At 41.3% G+C, this 25,717-nt stretch overlaps 1 protein-coding gene across 1 annotated transcript in view; it reads left to right on the top strand.

The window, feature by feature from the left end:
• The window catches only part of acsl6 (acyl-CoA synthetase long chain family member 6), a 46,727-nt gene that overhangs the window by 18,313 nt on the left and 2,697 nt on the right, over nt 1-25,717 (top strand). Inside the window, exons 2-19 of the mRNA XM_050034175.1 lie at nt 180-400; nt 2,774-2,888; nt 4,851-4,915; nt 6,203-6,304; nt 6,659-6,758; nt 7,608-7,786; nt 11,673-11,705; nt 12,597-12,648; nt 15,955-16,028; nt 16,261-16,338; nt 19,141-19,275; nt 19,677-19,811; nt 20,852-20,947; nt 21,430-21,502; nt 23,826-23,914; nt 25,000-25,116; nt 25,286-25,429; nt 25,577-25,678. Coding sequence (XP_049890132.1) covers nt 180-400; nt 2,774-2,888; nt 4,851-4,915; nt 6,203-6,304; nt 6,659-6,758; nt 7,608-7,786; nt 11,673-11,705; nt 12,597-12,648; nt 15,955-16,028; nt 16,261-16,338; nt 19,141-19,275; nt 19,677-19,811; nt 20,852-20,947; nt 21,430-21,502; nt 23,826-23,914; nt 25,000-25,116; nt 25,286-25,429; nt 25,577-25,678 — 1,910 coding nt within the window. The remainder of the gene's footprint in view (nt 1-179; nt 401-2,773; nt 2,889-4,850; nt 4,916-6,202; nt 6,305-6,658; nt 6,759-7,607; nt 7,787-11,672; nt 11,706-12,596; nt 12,649-15,954; nt 16,029-16,260; nt 16,339-19,140; nt 19,276-19,676; nt 19,812-20,851; nt 20,948-21,429; nt 21,503-23,825; nt 23,915-24,999; nt 25,117-25,285; nt 25,430-25,576; nt 25,679-25,717) is intronic.

Genomic DNA, 25,717 nt, shown 5'->3' on the forward strand with positions numbered 1-25,717 from the left:
AGGTTGTGGGACCTTTTGCATGTCTGTGCCCAGGGGCCCATTGTCTCCTTGTCTTTATTTTGGGAGGACACAAAATGTTTTTTTTCCACTGTGTCAATTTAGTATTCCATTCTTTATGACAGTGCCAAAATTGTTTTCAAAAACCACAAGTCAAAGAGGGTCCTCTCTCTCTCCTGCAGAGCTGAGTTCCACCCTGATGGAGAAGATGCAGGCCAAGGAGATGATGAGCGGCCTGAGGATACCGGAGATGGATGAGTTGGGACAGTTCTTTCGCTCCCTGCCGACCTCCACGCTGGTGGGCATCGGCGCTCTGACTGCAGTGCTGGCGTATTGGCTGGCCACCAGACCCCGCCCCATCAAGCCACCTTGCGACCTGCTGCACCAGTCTGAGGAGGTGCCGGTAAGATGGCGCTCACACACAGAATTGTCATGGAGTTTTGTTCCTCGCACAATTCCAGGTGCTCGCTCTACTACCATCCAGCTGCCAAAATCCAGTTAAGGAAATCTCTGAGTTGATAAAAAAAAATGCTGATCCACTCATTTAGGTCACCTTCAGTTGTTATCATGCACTCACAGCAATACGCTTCATGAGCAGGAGGGAGTGCTTTGTGTTTCCTTTACCTTCCCTCTGGGTTTTACCTGTCAAAATACATCCTGCTGCCCTCACCAACTGAACGGTGAAGCTTGTTTGGACGGCAGCCTGAGAGGAGGACCTGCCGACACTAACCCAGTCACTTCTGTGTGTACTCTATATTTTCATTTACACTGTGATTAAAGACACTTTTGAGCACCAGCCAAAAAGAAGGCAGTATAATAAACAGTTTAGTAAACACCCTATCATTGAGTGTCTGGCCTCTTGTCAGTGATAATAAATGTAATTTTCAGAAGGGTTTGGTGCATAATTAACAGAGCAATTTACATAACATTTACACTCACATAATACTTTTGTTAGACAGACATCACAGGCGGATTATGACACAATGGGCCCCTGGGCCTGGACGTATAACAGACCCACAGAGTTGAAGTCTTATTGATAAACTGAGGGGATTAACATTCACTTAAAATGTATCATGATGCTTTCTTTCTTGAGAGAGAAATTATTGTTGGGGCTCTGTTATTGACATGAATGACGACACCCTTTAACAATAAATGCAAAGTTCATGACAGCAACTTCACGTAGAGGCTCTGGCTCAGGGGTCCTCTGACCCCTTGGGCCCCTGGGCCCGGTAGGCTCATCCAGCAATACACCCGTGGTTATTACAGAACGCACATTAACCAACTTCATCAAATGTGTTGTTTTATGGTTGAACAAAGTGACATCATTATCCTTTGACCTTTGACCATGCTGACTGTTGACATGTTGTCGGGAGACCGTGTGCTCAAACCAAGTTTGGATTGTTGCTGGTAGTTTTTGTTAATAGCTTGCAGGTGCTCGGAGGGGTTCTTTCCAACATCTAAATATCAACACCCGTGTTCTCTGGCACATCTTTGTACTTTCCCTCACAGTGATGACACTCTTTACGGCCATTTAAACACAGCAGGACTCCATCCGGAGTGATGTTGCGTACTGTCAAGCCGCAATTACACATGGCAGATCTGCTGGCTGCATTTTGTGCAACCAGCATCTGACTGTTGCAAAATGACCGGCTTCACAATAATAGAGTTACCATAGCATAACACCTGACAGTGGGAGGTGAAGAAGTCTTGTCGTTCCCCTTAATCAGGTGCCTGTGACACCTTTCAAATGTGTGTGAGAAAGTGACAGTCACAAAGACACGAGAGAAGGATGACGCTGTATTAAATTAAGACGCTGTGTTAAATTAAAACACACATGCGGTCCCACTTAGCTGTTGACACCAGTAACGCTGAGCCAGCAGTGGTGAACACTGTAATTTGACCCTGTTTTTACTTTAAATTCATAATCTGTACTCATTATTATTAATAAAAATATGTTGTTAACATCGTCTCTGCCTTAAAACCATCATAAATATTTACATCAAAGTCACATAAATGATAAAAATGTAAACAAAGGACTCCTGCCCACATTGCTCTGTGCGTCCAAAATCTTGTTTTGACATCTTGGCTGTGGGTGCAACGCGCCCTCGTCTTACCTCATCCTGGTTTACCCTAACCACCATCCCAACCAAACCAGATACACACTGCTTTACACACACACCACAGCCCCGTGCCTGCTCACTGGCAAGTGACGCTGGCACCACTTGTACTCAGTGTGAAACTCCTTTGAAATGCTTTTTGTGGCTATGAGGGGTTTTTTTCCCGTAAACTAAGAAGGTGTTCAAAGTAGTGTGTGTCCTGGGTACCTGACAGCACACACAAGCAAGCAACACACTCATGAGTTTCACTTTATGCCACACCACATAATCTTTTCAACCTAAATGACTCATTTTCCAAGAAGGAATTTTGCTTCGACTGTTCTTGGTCTTTGTTTAATGGACTGTAATCATCCAGAATGCGTCACCAACGTACACACCGGGGGAAAGAAACAAAGCAAAGCGGCAGCTCAGATATTTTTATATGCATTTGTGAGCTGACAAAAGAGATGGATTGTCATTTGAAGAACAAGGGAAACTAGGTTCCTCTCACTCTCCCTCAGGCTTTTGTGTCTATTTAACACAGTTTTTATGATGGGGAGTAATTAGATCTGTTTGGGGTTTCATTCATTGCTCAAGTTTGGAGAAAAAAAGTTGTGGAAAAAGACTTATGGTATGACACTGTCTTTCTTTCTCTCTATCTCCTTTTTTTTTTGCACCAGCATGAAGATGGAGGTCGCCGCTCCATGATGGGTGACAGCTCCAAGCTTCTGACTCATTACCACGATGATGCCAGGACCATGTACGAGGTCTTCCAGAGAGGCCTCCACATATCTGGTGTGTAGCGTGTGAAGTTTCAAACAAGCACTCACAAACACAAATACAGACAGATGTTCACGCTCTTACTCATGCATACAGAGAGCTGAGTGTTTCTTTCATCCTTTCATTCATTCAAAACTATGCCTACCTAATCAATAAATTAATAGCAGATAGATAATAGCACGTAGGACATAGATGTTACAAACATATAACACAAAATAAAAATGAATAGATAAAATATGAAGAGGCTCATTTAAATCTGTCCAAACTGTGTCTTTTTACAGTTTATCCACCAAAACCCAGATGAAAGAAGCTCAGATTTGATGAAAATATATTCTGAGTCTAATGCAGTAATGATCGTCCTGCCCCTAAAAGCAGTAGCACATTATAAATAGTATATATTTATACTTCTCATTTTTAAAATCAGTAATGAGTTCCCATGAGTCGTAGCCATGGATGCATGATCAAAACCTCATGGGAGCATTCAGTTACTAAAACAGCCATGTGGGAAGTGACTGCTTGAGAATATTGTCACTGTTTTATCTCGATTATAAATGACAGTGTGCTTCAATCAGACTGCCCAGTACATTAGTGGATTTCTATTTAGATTATGGACAAAACCGCAGTATCATGTCTCAACTTTTCAGAAACACTGATGAGCGAAACCATCAGTGGGAAATAGATACATATAATTCATTTATAAAGATATAAAAATGAGCCCAAAGTGAGACACATTTACGGTGTGTGTGTGATCTCACCTATTTTGTCATCACACAGAAGTTGTCAGACTGCTAGATGCACAGTACACACACACACTGCGATGCTGTACGTATCTTATTTGACGACAGCATGAACAGACCTGATGCTGGAGGTAAAATGAATCCTCTGGTTGCCAGGGTGATGGCCAGCGTTGCTAATGGTAGCAGCGTCAGGGCTCACAGCCAGGGAGTATAAAGTGACTAAATGACTAAATGATTGACTCACGATGCAGAGATATTCCCACTTATTGGCACTTCATCCACGCCGCTCCCTGCTGGGCTTCATCTTCAGAGGTGACTCACTTATTGTAGTTCATAAGGAGATTTTTTTACTTAGTGTTGCCATATTTAGACTAGTGTCAGTTATATTTCTAGTGCATAAAACAGTGCCTTATTAAAGTGAATGATTTAGTACTCAAGCTAGAGGATATCCCATGAGCATAAGTCAAACATTTGGATATAGAAAACTGTGTTTTATGATATTCATCTTTAAGCTTTATGCCATTTTTGGTGGACTTGTTAGCAAATGGCATATCTTAATATCCAGCAATATATTATCAGACATTTAGAGTTGTGCTTGTGTCCACCTGATGAATGTAAATCCAATTTTCACTCTGCCGTTAGCCCTGTTTTTGGGTGCCACCAACTCATTAAAAAAATATATATATCCAGCTCTTTAGCTGCTAAATGCTCCACAACACTCACTATCTAGTCACTAACTGTCTGACTGCTGTTTGGTGCTGAGCAGATGATGTGCAGTAGGTTTTTAAAGGTGCCCGCTGCAGAAAACTGAACCAAAACAGTGAAGGTGTGAGCAGGACAGCTAACAATGAACTGAAACTCACTATAAAGCTCTGTACAAACAAGAGGAGCTGCAGATTTGGGTTATAAATAATTCTTTGAAGCATTGTTATTATAAAACAAAGCGATTATAGCCTTTTAAAGTCTGTTTTAAGATCAGATGGTAAAATAAGATAAACCTTATTAATCCCACACTGGGGAAATTCACACATTACAGCAGCTTAAGCCTTGGATGGTTTGACTCTGTGACATCAGGACTGTTCATTCTACTGTTGACCAATCACAGAAAAGTCTTCTGAATTACCCTGCTGATAGTGTTTGGGTCATGTGTTTTGAAGTGTAATACTCGGTCCACCTGGAAAATAATACTTTTACATCAAAGTGGTGTCTGAATTGTAAAATGTATATGTGTGTTCAACAGGTGATGGACCTTGCCTAGGCTCCCGGCTTCCTAACCAGCCTTACAAATGGATATCCTACAAAGAGGTCAGTGCCATTCAGGGGACGTCTTATCTTTGTCACAATGACAGGTACAATAGGGAGTGGGAGAGAGAGAGACATTATCATATGTCTTTTCCATGGTAAAAAAAAATCTGTGTAAGACACAAATGGTATTTTCCACATCCTGGAAAAGTCCAGTGTCATTATCACTCATTAACAGCTTTGTAAAGACATTTGATAAGATATAATCTTCCCATTCAGTCCATTTAAGTAACTGTAACAGGTGTAGTTTTGCAACCTGTGCACCACACAGGCTTTGTGGCTCCAAATCTGCCAAGCAACCAAGCCTGGTGCTGCCACGACAGCCCACTGACGAACTGCAGTCTGCAGACACTGCTATATATAGATCACTGCCAGCCTAGAAAAGTGTGGGAGTGCTGGTAACTTATTGAAAAGTCAGATCTGTCTGGTTGTCAGATCACTATCCTGCCACACTGGCTTTGGAGTATTGTTAGGAATCATTGCCCTTCTGTGCTGCAGCAACACTGATAATGTCTGAAATCTGCAGGCTTTGTTACAGCTAATGCTAGCATCACCTACATGAGACAGTTAGTGTGTTTTGGGAATTTTAGAACAAGACTCAATGTGATCTTTTGGGAAAAGCTTGAAGGGGAATTTCATCCAGACGAGTGATGTAAAAATCACCACGGTAAATCAGTGCCTAAGGCGAGGAGTCAATTATGCAACCTTAGACATTTATTAATGACACCATGTTACTTGACAAGAGAGAGGTGGGTGGAAGTTTGTTTTTGTGAAGTCATCATTTCACTGTAATTCCCAGTAAAGCCAGACAAGTCCAGGTTGGAAAAATAGTGTGCAAGATTTCCGGGGAGACGTGGGTGGCGCATTCTTGTCCGGCAACTTTCTTTGCCGTCTTGGCACAGTGACATACATCCTGTTTTCTCTGATGTCTTTCACAATCACAGTAACTCATGGAAAATAGAGTTTGTGAATTCAACAGTTTACACAATAGAAAGTCATTCTTTTCTCCAGAAATGAAAACCAAGGATATTTTAAAAGTGGGCTTAACACTGAGGAGATGATCTTTGATTGTTATTGTTTTTTATAGCTGAGGTGTGGTAACAAATAAAGCCCACACTCAAACCCTGAACATACGGGAGCATTCCTGCTTCTATAACTGCTCCCCGAAAAATTGAAAAGCAAAAAGAGGTGACAAAATATGTGTTGTTCAAGAAGTCTAGAAGATCAGCTCAGCATTTGTTTTGTTCCACCTGGTCTAATCAGCTGTTGTCCCGTCTTCCTACTCCGCAGGTGACAGCCCGGGCTGAGCATCTGGGCTCAGGCCTTCTGCACCAGGGCTGCCAGCCCAACCCCAACCAGTTCATTGGAGTGTTCGCACAAAACAGGCCAGAGGTGATTCTCACTCTTTGTCTCAGTCTCTCAATCTTTACTTGTCGTTCTGTCTTTCTCTCTATCTCCTCGACTCTGTTTCTCACAGCCTCTCTCTTCACTGTATTACCCAGTGGCTCAGACATGCTACATAGAAACTGTTTTACAGATGGTTTCATTCACACAGACCACTAATGTAAACACAAACACATGCACACTCAAAAGCTGTACACTCTTCTGTTAGTTTCTTCACACTGAGATCCTCTTTGTATTTATGTTGCTTTTTTAGACCATAAAATGTAACATAAATATAGGAGTATGTGTTTTGAATGAACTCTAACCCCTGACCTTTGACCCCTGACTTGTGTGTTATTTCAGTGGATCATCTCAGAGCTAGCTTGCTACACTTACTCCATGGTGGTGGTTCCCCTGTATGACACACTGGGTCCAGATGCCATACGGTTCATCATTAACACCGGTAAGCACACCCGCAGTCAAACTCCTCATACAAATGCCAACTAGCAGCCGTGCTAACACCTATCAGTATTCAGGAGTGACAATGTCTTCTCGCCCTGCAAAGTTTTGTAGGCTAAATACAACAAACACACTTCTCCCTTTTGAAAAAATAAACTACATACCCTGCAGCAAATGTTTATTTAAGAGTTTTTTTACTCACAGATACAGCTTGTGTCTGTACTTTCTGAAACAGCAACTCACATCAGCAAGGGTGTAGGGCATTTCAACACTGGGAGGGACACATATGAACGCATCAACACATCATTTTCTGCATTCTGGTGGATTTTTATGCAACACTTTGTGTGTTTTCTGCATCAGTTTCTGGTGTAAATGTCTTTAATTTTGTCAAAATGAACATCCTCTGCTACTTTCATGTTTTTATTGGGGTCGACAAATGCACATGTTCTGAATATTGAGGTGTATGCGTCTACTGCGCCCCCTGTGAAATCTACAACTATGCATATCAGTGACTGACTCAAGCAGTAGCTTTAGCAGTGCAGCTCCCCTCACTGGTGACTGAGAGCAGCGTTGTCAGCTCAGCCATGATACACAGTGTGTTACTCTCTGGAAAAAAGCCATTCAAACAGTCATGATGTGATAACTCTGCTGCAAACGGGGGAGCTTCTGAGTCACTGACCTTATAAACACAGCTCATGCAGACCTGATTTTGTATTGAACTGACCGCAAATTTCAGCTGAATTCCCCCCTCCACATCTGTGCCTTTTTGTTCTGTTCTGTTCCTTTTCATTTTCTTATTCTGCTGATATTCACACAAGGGTGCATGTGCTCTTGTGTGCTTGTGTCGTTTCAGCTGACATCTCCACGGTCATCTGTGACAAAGTGGAGAAAGCTCAGGTGCTTCTGGAGAACGTGGAGCGGAAGGAGACTCCGGGTCTGCAAAGAATCATCCTGATGGATGACTTTGACTCCGCCCTCGTGGAGCACGGCAAGAGCTGCGGCGTCCACGTTCAGGCCATTCAGGAAGTTGAGGTATGACATGGTTACAGCCGGGTGTATTTTCAAAGTTTGCTGCACTCTAGCTTCATCTAAACTCAATATGTTAGAGATGCACCGAAATGAAAATTTGTGGCCGAAGCCGAATAAAATTAAACGCTTGGCCGAATACAGAGTACCGAATGCCGTTGTTTAGTTTTTCATTAGTTTTTGCAGATGAACCCCCTCCAGATTAGTGTTGTCACGGTGCCAAAATTGGGACCCACGGTACAATACCAGTGAAAATATCATGGTTCTGAGTAGTATCATGATACCACAGCAAAAATGAGGCAGATGTGCCTTTTGTCATTTATAAAAAGATAAATCACTTTTCTATAATACATCAATGATATTTCAATGGAATAAATTACTTATTGACTTATTCATACTTCAAAAACAGCATCAATAAGTGATTAACATAGGGGGGATCAAAATAAAATAAATAAATAAAATAAAAATCAACCAGCCACCCTCCTCCCCTGACAAGTAAAGAACAGTCCCTTCATAAGTAAAGAACAGTCCCTAAAGTGCGGTGAGGTTTGTGGACCGTTACCTGCCACAAAGAGAGAAATGTGAACGGCTTGTTTCTCCTCTGACATGTCACATACCTGTGTGTCGCCACGGCTCGGCTGTCCAGATACTTCTGGGCAGTCATGACACCAAGAAGAGGAAATTATTGGACCTGGAGCCGGGCTTCTCCGTCGCCGGTAAGCTGTTATCTTGCGCTGCGGAGCACTATGGCCGCCGTATTTGACAGGAATACGTATTCCTGTCTGTGTCTGTGACCCCCGTTCAACCCAGAACCAGTAGGATTCCCCTTTCGTTTCTGCTGCTGGTTGAAATCTGTACTCGCACAGTGTGCTCTATAGTGGAAAACAAATCACTGTAGCATATATAAACAAATCTAGCCTACACGTAAAAAGAAATAAATAATAACTTTCACTGCTCAAAGATACTCAATAGCTCAGCTAATACCTGAAATGTATTGGAAAACAAACCACTGCAGCAGCATATTGAGTGCCAGGTGGCCAGCGCGCACCATTATTGGATGGCGCATGGACACTCACCCTCTTGCGATTGGACTTTGAACTTATCCCACAGTAGTGGTACCGTGAGGTACAGTAGTACTACGGTACTCTAACATTATGGTATCACATGTACGGTGGTGTTTCAGTACCGCGGTCTACTGTTGGTACCAGTATACCCTGCAACACTACTCTAGATAGTTCAGTATTACATTCTTTGCAAACAACTTTTCTTCTATCACTCTCCAACACTTATAAATATCGCCACACTGCCGACATTTTACTCCGTCCGTCACCGCACGCTGTTTGACTGCGTCATCAAAACACGCTGCTATTATTCTGCCTTGCTTTTCACTTATTCCGACGAATACCCAATGTGTGTTTTTTTGCAATATTCGGCCGAATATATTCGGTTACCGAATATTCGGTGCATCCCTACAATATGTAATATCTGGAATTATTTAAATTATTATATGTCCATAAATGCAATCAGTTTTTTTTTTTGTTGCTGTTGTCCAGGAGCTTATTACCTCCAATATGGCTGCTAGAGGACACAAAACAGGCCACCATTGCTGTAGTATCATCTCCCTTGTACATCTGCACAGTAAAACAGTTCTGCATTTCTTCAGCAGGAGATCAGGCACAAATTAAAACATGTTGAGATATAGTCATCAAAATGCAGTTGAACAAGGTTCCATGTAATGTAGAAATGTCTAAAAAGACTTTAAATATTATGCAGGATTGTCGTTACTCGCCAGCGAAAGTGAGTGTTGAAGCCAACTCCACATTCACTCTCATTTGGCGTTTTGCCTCGCTACATTTGCATATTTTACAAGAGTACAACAGTATGGCTCTTTGGTGTGTTTCTGGACAGCAATGGAGATCTAAGGCTTCATCAGGCCAACACTTTGGTCTTTTAATATTTATAGTTGACATTATTGACACTGGAAAATTTTATATTTGTTTATCTTTTAACTCTGTTGATTGATAATCATAGACCAGCAAATTCGGCCTAATTAAACATATGCTGTGTAGGGCTACATTACTGCACAGTTTTCACATCCATCTTGTGGACCGCAGCAACGCCATCAAGAGTTGAAATTCCATGAACAGCCAGTCAAAACAAACTGATGTTTAGATTTGGTCTGTACACGATCAAATACTATAGTGTTTTTTCTGGCATGTTAGTAAGATCTTTATCTGCTCCTCTGTGGCTCTGCAGAATCTGACAAATGGGGCAGTTCACAAACACGAGCACAAAACCAATCCACCATCATGTTTTGTTATGCCTCCATGTGAGCCAGGCATTTACAGTAACTGCACTGCTCTTTTCATTCCTGTGACTGTTAATGCTTCATTAGAACAATCACAACAAACTGACATGTGAAACTGGTCCAGCAGATCAGATTAGCGTCCATCGCAACGGCCGGCTAAAGATAGATGCAGATTTCTTTCGTTCTCTCTGAACACATCGTAAAAACAAAGAGCGAGAGAAGGGAGAAAACATTTTGCATGCTCAAATAAAATAAACAGGTTTTATTGCCCCATGAGGAAGTTCCAGTGAGTTGAGTCACAGGAAAGTAGCTGGCAGTCATATCTGTGCATAACTGTCATTTTTCTGTCATGATCAGCTTTAATGGGCGCGTCTAAACTGTGCCGATTTGACAGACACCCAGGTAATCAGGTTTACCAGGTGGCTTCAAAGAAATAAGAGGACTTATTGCAAGTGCAGCTGAACGCTGACTTGCAATCACACATTTCAGCACATGCAGGCGGATGCACGAAAGCATATCTGTTTTCCACCAACATGGAACCACACTTTGACCTCTGTCTTTGGTTTAGAAAATGAAGTGACAGAACTCAGAAGACACTAATTATTTAAGGAGTCATGGTAAAATAACAATAAAGATATGTCTGATCATGGATGAATTACTGAATGGTACCAGGCACGCACTCAGGGGCCCAGTTGTTAGGGGCCTTCACCTGCAAAATGTCACTCAAATTAACATGTACAGATCAAGAAGAGACTGAACATGACCACAAAGAGATGCAAACAAACTGTAATTAGACACAAAATAAATACAAAAAAGAGGCAAAACAACCACAAATAGACACAAAATTACCTCAAAGAGACAATTAACGACCAAACTCCCCCTGAAAATGATCCTAAGGATCCTAAATGACCTCAAAGAATCACAAAATGACTTCAGTGAGGAACGAATTACCTCAGAGAGACATAAAATTATCTCAACGACACACAAAATTACCAGAAAAGACACAAATGTACCTCAAAGAGACCCAGAATTACCTCAAAGAAACACATAATGACCAAAAAAAACAACAAAATAACCCTAAAGACATGAAATGACCTCAAAGAATCACAAAATGACTTCAGAGAGACATAAAATGACCAAAAAAAGACACAAATGTACTTCAAAGAGACACAGAATTACCTCAAAGAAACACATAATGACCAAAAAAAACAACAAAATAACCCTAAAGACACAAAATGACCTTAGGAAGGAACAAAATTACTTCAGAGAGACATAAAATTATCTTAAAGAGTCACAAAATGACCAAAAAAAGACACAAAACTACCCCAAAGAGATACAAATGTACCTCAAAGACACACAAATCAACTACAAAGAGACACAAACAACAACAAAAAAGACACAAACCGCCACAAAGTCTGTGTCTAGCTCCTCTGTAGGAGACGTGGTGGGGCCTTTACATATCTGTACCCAGCAGCACATTACACAATCCTCCTCTGTGTCTGATAATATATTGTTTTATGTCATTTATGCATAAAAAGTGTCAAGTCCACTTGTAATAGTTATTTTCATGTGTTTCTCTTACAGGCTCTGGGCAGAGAGCACCACAGAAAACCTGTAGTAAGTACTAATTCAAGGTTTCACTATACATAGAGGAAGGTAAAACATTTTTAGCAACGCTAGCGGCATGGCTCTGGCAATGTCGGTCTGTTGGTTGGTCACACTTTTTGGTTCGTTAGCACATTACTAGCATGCTAACATGCTAAAGTAAGATGATGAACATGGTAGCTAAACATTATAAACATCAGCATGTGTCATTGTGAGCATGTTAGCAGTTAGCATGCTGATGTTAGCATTTAGCTCAAAGGACACCTGTGCCTAAGTACAGCCTCGCAGAGCCACTAGCATGGCTGTAGCCTTTTAGTCCTGTCTTGACCGTAAATAACGATAAAGTCACTTATTTTTGGTGTAAATATGAATTTTGATTATCAGCACATGTAATTGAACTTGTCTAGAGCCAACTGGTGACATTCTCTTATCAATAAATACATAACACTGTGCTGCTGAAAGCTTTTGCATTTGTGGTTCTGTCCAAAATAAAAATTTGTAACACAATAAATTTTATGGTTTCATTTACATTTTGCCAGGGTTCACAAATCAAACACAATTCACCCCAATCCTGTGGCTACTGGCTCTCAGCCAGCTAATCACGTAGGCTGAAAATCAGGAAGAGAAACACTTTAAACAGTGACTGCATTAAATACACATTAAATAAACATTATTGCTGACAGCTTTTTGGCACCTTACCCATGAACCAAGCACGTACTACTGTTCAAATTATGATAGTGGGAAGGAGCCAGAGCCAATGACTGTAAACACGGCATGTATCTACATACAGTATAAGCATTTAACATTCCTTATAGTGACGGGTGTCGGTGCAAGTAGAAGTTTGTCTAATGATAAGTAATAAGTAAATCTAATGGTCTGTATGATACCATTTTGTCTCCACAGCCACCAGCACCAGACGACCTGTCCATTGTGTGTTTCACCAGTGGAACCACAGGTAAACATTGTGTAAACAGTGTGTAAAGCATGTGTTATTTGTGTTCGGTGCTGAGTTATTCAGGAACATGAGCAATGCATCATACAGGGGCTGACTGGCTGACAATGCTATCAGTATCATTTTACATATAAAGCAAATTTAGATTTGGTTCATAAAGTATATGAAAATGCAGTATTTGGATGAAAATCTTTATTTTGTGCTTCTGTTAAAGTACTTACCTGTGAGGATCTATGTCCATCCCCATGCCAAACATACCTAATTTGGCACCATGCCAAGCCACACAACATAGTATGCCCCAGTATAATTAGCTGACACCACACCTTTAACAAGGTTTCCCTCGCTGATGTCAGTCCGAGCAATGTTTTTGGCTCACTGATCTGATCCTGCTGCCCTAAATTTCAGTCAAACAGTAATGTGCTCTCTGACTCATAATCAAATATAATCTTTGTTCTCTGTGTCGGTTATGTATTTTAAGTTATAACACATAGTTAAACAAGATTTTGTGAATACATATAACACTGCAGAGCTGCCAAGGTAACCAATAACACACTTATTATGCATTGTTAGGTAAAGGTTGGACAGGACAACCTGCTGATGACACACCTGTTCCTTTCATAACATTTATTTTTTACTGAGACTGCTGAGTTGAAAAGTCCAAGCGGAGACACCAATCAAGTAATTTACTGATTACATTGTGTGTTAGCTGCAATATCAGTCACTTCCCTCTGCTTCCTAGCTGTTGATCCCATGTGACTCAGTGGACACCGGGTGCACTGACACTGTTTGGTTAAGGCAGTTTGCCAGGTCAAACTGGGACCACCCTGGGATCACCCACGCCAAAGATAAAAGCTCCCATGACTTTGCTGTGTGCACGTTTGATTGATACTAATAAAACTAAGCGTATGCAAACACTGTAAATGCTTTAAGCGTGTGCATTTTCTCAAGGTTTGAAAGTTTGCAGGGAATGTCTAAGAACTTCATTTGTATAATACATTAAATGCAGTCATTTCTGTGTAATACATTTTGATTTTCTTTGTCAAGAAAAACATAAAACCACATTAAAATGCACATTTGCAACAGGGGAGCTCTCTGATGGCTGAGATTTTGAGGTGAAGCAAACACTCTATTGGAGGGGGAGACAAGATGACAGGCATTTACTGTAAATGAATCCAGCTTCTTCACAGCAGCAGAGTGAACTTGCGCCCTCTTTTCATTATATAAATGTCCACTCCGGATTCCCCAGCATGCCAGAGGGCGGCACATTAGAGTGAGTGAGGAAGCGCCGCTTGTTTTTCGGGAGGTCTTATCCTACAACCATCAGACCAGAACAAATGCCAGTTCATGTCAGGACACACTGGTGTCAGTTTACATATGACACCAGCCACAGCACTGTAAGACTCTGAAAATGCTGCCACCTGCTGGCTTTAAGTGAGGCATGCGGCCACACCAACATAGAGTTAAATTTCCGCACACCTCTCTCCATTTCTTCAGAATTCCCTCCGTCTTTGTTGCGACATCTATTCAGCTCTAAGCTTAAAACAACATTGTTCACAGCTGCGGTAGTCAGATGATGCGTCTGGAAAGAGGAACGTTTTGTTGAAAAGTCATTGCTTCATACACTGTGTATGTAGAAAAGACTGAGCAATGCAATTACATTACAGCAAGTGGAAACTGTTAATTTTAGGCTGCTGTAGGAATTGCCAAACATTTGAGAAAGACATGATTAAGGGATTTCCTTCTTCATGGGAAAAGAGCTTTTTTTAAATTGTGACATTGTGATATTTCTTTTGATTTCTAAATTTTCACCTGAAGTAACGGTGGCACGTGGCTTCAAAACACAGTCTGGTAATTCAAGTAAACATTTATTTGACTGTGTATTTAAAGATTTTAGAGGCAAACAATCAATATTCCTAAATTTTGATACTTTATAGGCATGGATGGATTACTCAACAGGCCTATCGGGCACAGGCCCAGTGGCCCAGTGGCCCAAAGTTTCAGGGCCCCCCCAGCCTTCGTTTGCAAAGTGTTACTGAAATTACCGACCAGGAAGAGACTCGAAAGTACCACAAAGAGGCACAGAAAGATCACAAAGAGATGCAAAGACACACAGAACAACCGAAAAAGACACAAAATGACCTCAAAGACCTCCACCCGAGGGGCCCATTGTCTCATAATCCACCCATGTGAATAGGATTAAATTAGTAATTCATTTTGGCAATAACAATTTAGCAGTCTTTACAACAGATAGACAACACATATACACATTATGTACAGTATGTGTGCACAGCTGGACCACACCTGCTGTTGGCCCTCAGTGCAGGTTTTAAAGTGTGCAAATAAAAGACAGAATTAAAGAGGGTGAAACAATTTCAAGAGGTCACGTCTCATTTTGGAAAGCTGATCTATTGAATTGAATTATATTCAAAATTTTGCTCCCCCACCGCAGTCGACAGCCTACAGCCTACAGTATGTCTCTGCGTTGAGCAGATGTGTAAATATAGACAGCGCAGGCCGTAGACGTGGTTGATGCAGGCTTTGTGAAAGATTCGCAAACTACACCTGTGTTCAAAGAAGAACTCATGTTAAATTAAAAATGGTGCCATTTGTAACAGGCTGTATGACCTCAAAAATATAAACCCACCTCTGTCATGATTGCACACATCGTGCACCTGAGCCATATAGGTTGGACCACACCATTTCACATATCTGCGATGCATGTAAATGCATATAACTTGTATTGTCAGTGTTATAAGTTCATAAATAAACTGTTGTATTTGATCCAATTGAAGGGTTAACCATAGAGCTTTTCATGGGCCCGCCTTTGGCCTTGGGCCGGGGTAGTCTGTACCCCGTGACCCCCCTGATGGCGTGCCTGCTTATTGATATTTTTGTCATATGCAGGTATGCAATGATGGTTGTTGGGTAACATGCATGTTTATGTTGCCTAGGGTCAATTCTCTGTTTGATCAAACATAAAAGTGGCAGTAAGAAAGGACAAGAGAGAAACAAACAGAAGGAAGAGGTCGCAAAGGTCCCTAAATTAGATTCCTGTCACTTATTTAAAAACAGTTGCAGTGGTGTGTGTGCACGCGCCTTATCACTGGGGCCCGTGCTAACCACCTTCCGCCGCTGACTTTTAGTATCACACCTGATTGTACACTACTTAACAGCATGTAAAGACAAATCATTCCCAGGTTCCAAGAATAATATTCAAAGGAATTTCTGCAGAACCGAGGTTTGCTCACCATGTTGAGGGCAATGTCACTTCATTGTGTGTGTGTGTGTGTTTTCTGTCTGCTTACACAGGAAACCCAAAAGGAGTCATGCTCACCCATGGTAATGTGGTGGCAGATTTCTCCGGCTTCCTCAAAGTAACAGATGTGAGTGACATTGTCTTCTATTGTCCCTATCCTGGGAAATCTTTTAAAGCAGTCCCCCAGACATCATTCAGTCAGTGGAAATGATTTCATCAAGATGTCTGAATCTAAGTGATTCATCAGTCTAGTTTTATCGTGTTTTTACTTACCCTGCAGCTTCTAGTTTTCATAAAGTGTTTGTGTTGCAAAATAATTTTAAGGTCATCTGATTCATTCCTGTTTCTGTCTCCTGCAGAAAGTTATCTTTCCCAACCAAGATGATTGCCTCATTTCCTTCCTGCCACTGGCTCACATGTTCGAGAGGCTCATCGAGGTAACTGGGCTGAACTTAGGTCCTTAACTATAGGAATAAAGCAGTTATGTGTTAGGATGTGAGGAGTGTGGTGGGGGCAGAGATCGGATGTGACTTGGAAGGTGGGCGTTAATTTGAGATTGTTTAGTGAGTGGGAGGGAGAGAGAGTGGGAGGCAGGGAGGGAGGGAGAGAGAGTGGGAGGCAGGGAGGGAGGGAGAGGCTCTGTGCTCATTTTCCCTCTCCTTTCCTTAAGTTTCGTTTTCCAGCTCTGCCGATGAATGCCACTGGTGTGCGTGTTGCATCATTTCTAGCTGACAGAAGCACACACACTCACTCTTCTATGCACACTGTTATCAGATAACATATCTACATACACCGCAGGAACCCATTTACTATAACAGCTGAGTTTACCTGCAGCTGATCAGATTTATTTTCTTCTGTACCTCTGGCTATATTTTTTAACCAAAACTGGAATATTTAAGTGTATTCTTGCTGTCCTCCAGTTTTTGGTGGATCATTTGGACTGAGGGGCACAGTAGTGAGAGCGTCTGTCTTTACAGTGCCTGAATTTTACAAAGAGTCCACTGTTCAGCTGTGGAAGACAACTTTTCTTTTCTTTTTTTTAAGTTTCAGTTTTAGTCAGAAAGCAAAGCTGTACGTAATTCCATTTATCATCCAGCACAGCTGCCAAAGGGATATTTCCAGTTTCCAAACAAAACTATAAAGACCTACAGGATGACAAAATATGCCTTTGTTGGTGGATTTTCCCCATCTTCCCACCCTGGCGAGGTCAATGGTTCCTGTGGGACAGAAGAAACCACACACACATGCGCAGTGACATCCACATCAAACACAGAAATAATCAGTGAAGGTTACATCAGATTATTTAAGGGACCCTTGGGGTTTGTGTCTGCTGCTTAGTCACCTGTCCTGTCTCTTACATTAATATCCCATCACGTAAAAGTACACAGGAGCCATCCACTGGGTCGTTAGCAGCCTTGTGGTGCACCCATTCATGCTTTTCCTGGGGTTTTTTGTTGGTATCATTATAGCCAGATGCATTTGTAGTTTGATCAGCTTGGAGTTGCAGCCATTTTAATCTGCCCTGCTGAGAACAAATGAAGAGCACGTTTTCAAAAATGCTCTAAAACAGGAAAGTGTGTTCCATATGAAGTCAGACACATACCGGTAGCTGTGGTAGCTTAATCCACTGCGTTACACGCCAGCTGTTTCTAAGTTTTGCCCAAATGTTGACAGCAAATTGAACCGTTACCCTCCATGCCTCACACAGAGTGACAGTAAGTGGAGGTTGTTCACTGTTAAGCCAAAATCTGTCAGTCAGAGTCTGTGTGCTTGCTTAGACTGCTTTTCATTGCTGTGTTTTTTGCTGTTACATTAAATGTGATACCAAACATTAAACAACTGGAGGAATTTGTGCTGAGATGCATTTTTGTCTGTTTAAATGAGTCCTGCCAGACCTTTTTAATACTAAATTTTGAGTATTGTTATTTAATTAAGTGGATCATCAAGTATGCATATGTGTGCATCTTCTCACGTGGTTGTCATGTGCCAGGTGTATATTAGGCAGCCAATCATGTTACATCAGGTTGAACCAGCCTAGATTGTTTGCCTGCAGGGTGCAGGCAGTTTGTCAGAGCTGTGGGACTCAGACACAGGAAACCACCTAACTTCCCCAGAAAGCAGAGCATCAGATCACACCATTGAAGCGAGCTCAAGAGTCTCACAGACACGCACACACACCTCTCCATTTCTGACACCAGCGATGTCTCAATGAAAGGCAAAAAAAAAAAAAAAAGGGGTCAGACACTCGGCTTCGCTGTGTCCTCAGACAGGAACAAGGTCACATATAGTGCGTGTTTCACAGCCACTTGACAGCAAAAGGATGTGCACTGAGTTACGTCCATATTCAGTCTGACACAATCTGTACGTGTGTGTTTTGTATTTGCTTACTTGCACTTGTGGGTTTGTACATCAATCCCCAACAGTTCAAGTTGCAGCAAAATGTTCACCCTGCACATCGTTTTTCTTAATCTCTGATTCATTAGATGTTGATTTGAGTCAGAGTTGTAATCAGCAGCACCACTCATATCTCTTTCCCCCCAGAGGTAGCTGTACTTAACTGAGTAATTTTATTTTAAGCCACATTCTTTTACTTTAAGCTGAAGTTATTAGGTTAGATTAAGACTTTACTTTGATAAAAAGACGCTACTGTATTAGATTTTGACCATGTACAAAAATAAAATGGTTGAAACACCATTTGCAAACAAGTAAGGTTCCTGTTTTTGTTCAATGAGATGAGATCCTAAAGCGTTGGAGTGTGTGTATCACTGACGACTGATACACACACACACTGGTATTTCACTTGAGAGCCCAACAAGTGCTTGTAAGTTTATCAGTAATTTACCTGTTTGTGATCTCTTATCCAGTGTAGCACAGTTACTAGAGTGTGGTGTTAATATGGCTGCTTAGGTTTGACCTCCAGTTCCTCCAGTCAGCAAGATACTGAACCCCAAATGACTGCTGTTGGTGTGCATGTGAATGCTTACCTGATGAGCAGGTAGCACTCAGTATGGTAACTTATTTTGTGTAGCACTTTTCATGAAGGCAACACAGCTCAAAGTGCTTTATATTAAAAAGAATAAAGAGGATGTGCTTAGCATTTGCAGAGAAAGCAATCCATTAAAAGATTAACTAATAAACAGGGACATGTAAAGCCATAAAAAGGTCATCTATAAACAACAAGTAGGACCCTATGTCAGGGAGAAGCATTAAGCTCACAATCTGTGTCTCTGTTTCTGCAGTCTGTGGTGTACTGCCACGGAGGACGGATCGGGTTCTATCAGGGTGACATCCGTCTCCTCCCAGACGACATGAAGGCCCTGCGGCCGACCATTTTCCCCGTGGTGCCTCGACTGCTCAACCGCATGTACGACAAGGTGAGACGAACGGACAAAGAAAAGGCTTTTTAAAGAAAACTGCTGTTTGCTTCTCCCGCTGGCGATGAAGCAATTTAGCTTTGTGAGTTCATTGTGAGTGTCTGCTGTGAAAATGGGTATCATCTGGGAATCTGACACCTGCTCTGACACAAGTTTGTGGTTTGTAAATCAAATGAAATTGGTTGCCGCTTGCCATCCAGTGTTGTAGCTGTGGTTAAGGGATAAAATGACGTGCTGGTTGAGTAATGCATTTGAAGTTTCTTTAGAAATGCCTGTTGTGTAACAAAAAAACTCTTAGTTGCAAGACTGTGACTTGTGACAGTGAATGATGTAAGAGGAGGGATGCGAGGGTCTTCCCTAAACCAAAAATAGAATGTATCTTGTTTTTGTCTCTTCCGCAGATCTTCAGCCAGGCTAACACCCCGTTAAAGCGCTGGCTGCTTAACTTCGCTGCCAAGAGAAAAGGTGCTGAAGTCAGCAGCGGGATCATTCGCAGCGACAGCTTGTGGGACAAAATCTTCTTTAGTAAGATTCAGGTAAATAGCGTTTCCCTCTGCCAGAAGTCAATGTGCCACTGTGGACTTCTGTTACACAAGCCTGTCATATCCTGCAACATCACTATCACAACGTATTGTATATACTCCTTAACAGGGGCGATTCTAGGATCAGAGGTTTAGGGGTGCTTCAGCACCCCCACAAATGGGCTAGAAACGCCTATGCTCCTTAAGGCTCAGTGCAGTTTGGAAGTTAATTATAATTAAGGTGCACAGTTAAAGTCAAAGCCAGATTTCTGACTGTTACTGATGTCATTAGTTTCTATGCCTTTATAATTGCGTGTAGGCATCTCACTACTGCAATCCATGCATTTCTATCTGTCTGGCCTAAACCCTGTTGGCACAAGTTTATGTATACCTGCTTGATTCTCATTGGCTGCGTCATTTTTGTGTCAACAAGGATCTTTGTTCATCCACATTCTTTCGTTAAACCTTTTTTAAACCCTGAGGAATCATTAATGGCATGCCCTCATTTATAATGATGTAGAGAGTACAGTTTAAACAAAATGACACACACACAGAAATTAATTACGGAGGAAACAAAGAAGTAAACAATAACAACACTGAAGAGGGAAGTAGTTTGTCATCATGGTTTTATATTGACCAATAGAAACAACTGTATTAAGTTTTAATGTGTGTTGTAATTTGTTCCAGATGTGTGCAACTCCAGAAATAAAAGCAGTTTTCCCAGTTTCAGTGCTTGCACATGGGATTTAAAGTATTAGCCAATCACTTGAGCAAGTGAAGAAGTAAAGTATGACGGCATGTTGCCTTTTAGGGCTTTAAAAATATCTAAAAACCAATGCCTTATCATGTCCAACCACAAAACTCTCATGTAAAGTACCCAAAACAATTCCGATAATAGCAGATAATCATTTGTTTATTTTGGACTCCATCACCCACAGTCAGAAGTGGAATGATTTCAGGGCATAATCCAATATAAACAATGAGTTCCTGGATCTTTTTTAAAAAATTTTATTATGCATTTTTTAAGAAAATAAAGTTGTGTTGCCTCTGAACAGGCCAGCCTCGGAGGAAGACTGAGGATGATTATAACAGGAGCGGCTCCCACCTCGCCTTCTGTCCTGGGATTTCTCAGAGCAGCTCTGGGATGCCAGGTCAGACACACACACACACACACACACTCAAACCCACACTTGTGTTTGCACTTTGTACTGTGAGCAACCTGATTCACATAATAGATTATTGAAACCTGAACCTTAACCATCACAGCTACATGCCTGGTACCTGGAGGGGGGACTATATGAGTAACACAGTGATCAGGAGCTGATGGGACCTTCGTTTTATACCCCCACCCACTGAGGCCTGAGCTGCATCCTTTTAATGTCTAGTTAAAATTCCTTGAAGGCTGTTTCATAGTAAGAGGAGTTTTATATTACCTGTGCCCCACGGGCTACACCGTGGGATGTAGACCACCTCTGTTTTAACATGATCGAAAACTAGTCCTAACTTCAAGCTAACCTGTTTAAAACTAGTTACATACTATACGCACCAAAACACGTACACAGTGACACACATGAATACAATATGTGGGTGTCCCTCTCCCAGCCCTCTCAACATCCCCTGTGTCTGTGTGTAGGTGTACGAGGCGTACGGCCAGACAGAGTGCACAGCTGGCTGCACCTTCACCACACCTGGAGACTGGACCCCAGGTGAGCGGCAGCGTTTATGCAACAGGCCCAGAAAAGGAAGACAGATCCTGATCTCTGCAGGAGTCACTGACCCGTTTACTCTACCAGAGGCTCAGTTCAAAGGTCTAAAAGAGACGTGGCTGATTCATGACTGTAAGAAATAAACAGTTTCCATGCGGTGATACTGTTTAATCAAGGTCACTGTGTATGTAAACATGATAAGGGAATGGCTGCTCCCTGAATCCGCTGATATGAGTTTAGAATTATTACTCTGAACTCTGAAATCTGAACGGCACTGCGGGGTCAAAGCCGCTCAGATAATGACGTAACCTCTCAGACGCTCTGACCTTGTCAGCTCCACTCCCAGTGGGCGCTTGATAGATGATACAGGGTGGAAAAGAAGCAGGGCGAGAGTGAGGGGGCGGCTGTTGTATACAGTAGATCAAGGAGGGGAAAATAGGAGAGGCTGAAGTTAATTACAGACACAGAAGACGGAGCAATTAGGCCACATTTTTAACATAACTGCTGCTTAGGTGATTGCCAACATCAACAAGTGGGTATAAAAGACAAGTAGCTGTCATAACCAAGTGAATGTTATACAGACTTAAAGCTGCTTATAAATGTGCCTGTGTTATAAATAGCTGCCTGATTAAGTCATTAAATCATAGATTTTCAGCTAGCGAAGGCAATTAAATCTGTCTTTTGAAGATTTATTCTACACATATATAGTAGTAGTAAGCCTAAATATAAATACCTAAAGCCTTCTTTGGGCAGTCTAAGCAAAAGCACACATAATGTAGAGATGCAGAGATATTAATTATAAGGTCTTGTCTTTATATGGAATATAAAAATTCATATGGAAATGCCAGATTTTGAGCATTCTTGGAGTTTCCCTTGTTATGTGTCAAACAGCTATAAATCAGTTAACAAAGGAAATGTTGTTGGAGTTGGAGCCAGCTGGCATCATGAGAACTTTAGCTTTCCAAAATGGCGCCCTATTCATGGAAATGAATGAACGTTGATTACCCAGCAGCCTTTTTTTCCCTGGGCCTTTCCACTCTTATATCCCACTCTTATATCGCGCACCTTTCAGTTGTTTTTATTATTTAACTGCCTGCACACACAGATACAAAGAATAACACTTCATCAAAATCACAGTGCTGTTCCCAGGAGCCACGTGAACCTGCCATCACCTGTTCAGTTACATTTGTTTACTCTGTGTGGGCAGAGCTTTAGGGACACTGCTTTCAGTTGGTAAACCACAGTGAGCACTTGTATTAAATTCACTTAATAAATCCCTGAAGGTGATGAGTTGGGAGCTTCAGACATTTTACTTGACGACAATTTATCCTGTGCGTAAGAGTTTTTGTTAGCTTTAGAATTTCTAGTATTTGAGTACTAGTTGTAGTGTTACTATTGTCCCGTTTGTCCTTTAAATGTAGCATGCGTGTAGGTAGTGGTAAGGTATTGTGTGAGTCAACTCACTGGCTTGTGTTTATTGTCTTTATAAAACCTGGGGGCTTTAGTTTGGATGAGTCAAGACAGTATGACTCTGCAGTGAAATAAATAACAGCTTTAGTGAAAAAAAAGGAAGTACATTTTTTCCTCAGTTGTATTTTTAAGCAGAATTACTGTGGAAAATACCCAGTCATGACCTTTGACTTTTATAGCATAAAGCTGTCACTGCAGTTTGGAAGACAGTGTGGTCTTTATCAACCCAATCTCTCTGTGCAAACACTTACATTTATGTTTGTCCTGATTCATAAATGAATAAACAAATAATATGTACCAACTTGTGCAGTCAGAAACATCCATTAAACAATAAAAGAGTAGTTTCAAATCCTACTCAAGCACATATACTGTTCATTTACTACTGTTTGATTGTAGCAGAAAACCTACTGCACTCCCCATATCAAGTATACTATCAGATGCCTCCACCCTTTAATTCCATGCTAGCCCTATTCTATATCGTCTACATGTGTTTTTAGACTTAAGATGGGTGAAAGCCTGGTGTGTGGCGACCGTGAGATAACGCTGTGTTGACTCGCATCAACATGAAGTCTAACATCGCCCCCTGCTGCCCAGATCTGATACTGCATGAGAGCTTTGTATTTATTCCTTCTTTCTTTTAAATTTCATGGACATTAAGTCTGAAATAATTTTAATGATTGTTACCAAAAATATGAACATTATGTGAACTTACTTGTTATGAGAAGTTCGATGTATAACTACTGAAGGTTGTCAGTGTTAGCAGTGACAAAGGCATGTGTGTGAGTTGAGACAAATAGGGGAAATAAAATACAAATTATATTAATTATTTTGCTTGCTCTGACCCTGTGAATAGGTCACGTCGGGGCCCCGCTGCCATGTAACCTCATCAAACTGGTGGATGTTCCTGAGAAGAACTACTTTGCCTCTAAGGGAGAGGGAGAGGTAAGTCACATGATTTATTTTATTTTGATTTCATTTCTATTCATGCACTTATTCTTTTTCTTTATTTAAAGTATTTTTGAATGTTTAGACAAAACATAAACACTGCATGGGGCTACACGGGAAAGTGTCATTGTGCAGACATTCATCTTGAAGCTGCGTCCATTTCTTCGGGGAAAAAACAGTCCACTTCTCCCATTTGCTGGGGAATATTACTCCACTAGACCTCAGGGAAAAAGTCATCTTTTCCATTTGAAAGATTTCCCTGATTATGAACATCCATTTTTTAAAGCTTGGAGGTTCAGATTACTGGCAATTTTACACAGGTACCAATCTTTTCCATCAATTACATCTTTCCTTATTGCACCAAAAAAAAGTGGACGTGATCGGCATTCATGTGTCCGCACTGTCTCCAGCACAGCTGTTGTGACTGGGATAGTTTACTCTTAATGTGAGGTGTGGCGGAGACGCAGATCAGAGTTTTCCAGCCAAATTCTGCCGTGTTTTCCGCATTGACTGCCAACCCTCTTGTGATATTTCTATCTCTAATTCTTTTTCCCACTTAACTTTAATATTCTCAGTATTGTTCTCTTTCTGCTTCTGTATGCCCTGATATAATTTTATTTTAATTTATTAATTTATGAGCTGCTGGACAGTTGAATTTCCCTTCGGGGATAAATAAAGTTCTTTCTATTCTATTATATTCTATGATTAAAAAAAGAAAAGAAAAATATGCCCATGAACACATACAGTATGTCTGTATGTTCATCGTGATTTCCGCGTCAGAGAAGTAACAGTAAGCTCATTTAACATTTTACAACGCAGCTTTAACCTAAATATCTTAAAAGGCCAATGCACAGAAACAAAGCCCAGATATGAGGTGTGTAAAACAGCAAGATTTAAAAATTATTACTTGAGTGGAGAGATTTTTTTTTATGTGGGACTGAACATGGGGTGCAAATAATGAAGAAAATAACAGCATCATAAAATAAAAAAAATCATAACAACAAAAAGGCATTGACTTTTAAAACACTGTGTTGTGTATCATATATTTCACCTCTAACCTCGACCCTTTTCCACCCGTCTAGGTTTGTGTGAAGGGACCAAACGTGTTTAAGGGCTACCTCAAAGACCCAGAGAGGACGGCAGAAACGCTGGACCCAGACGGCTGGCTTCACACCGGAGACATTGGCAAATGGTTACCTGTATGTACATACAGCTCTCATCAAGCTCATTATTTAGGCATAATAATGAATTATTTTATACTACACAGGATTTGCTTTACATAATGCATTGTTTTTACATGAGCACCTTTCACGCATGTTCATCCTGCTTCCTCCTCTTGTCATTGATCCAACCTCTCCTCTCCTGCAGAATGGCACACTGAAGATCATTGACAGGAAGAAGCACATCTTCAAGTTGGCGCAGGGCGAGTACATCTCTCCTGAGAAGATCGAGAACATCTACATCAGGAGTGAGCCTGTGGCACAGCTCTATGTTCATGGAGACAGCCTGCAGGTACAAACACGGACGACATATTAATGTCCTATACACTTTAATTAATCTAATTTTCAAATGGAAGTAGCGGCTCCTGACACCATGAGAGTATGTCTGAGTTAGTTCACAATCCAACTTATTTTCTTTTATGTTTGTGTTTGCTCTCAGTCCTGTTTGGTAGGAATTGTGGTTCCTGACCCTGAAGTCATGCCTGAATGGGCCAGGAAAAAAGGCATAATTGGCACCTACAAGGACCTTTGTAAAAACACGGTAGGTGGCATGCAGCTCAAGCACTTCAAAGTGCCGTTA

This window comes from Epinephelus moara, chromosome 3, assembly GCF_006386435.1.
Source record: "Epinephelus moara isolate mb chromosome 3, YSFRI_EMoa_1.0, whole genome shotgun sequence".
NCBI classification, from domain to species: domain Eukaryota; kingdom Metazoa; phylum Chordata; class Actinopteri; order Perciformes; family Serranidae; genus Epinephelus; species Epinephelus moara.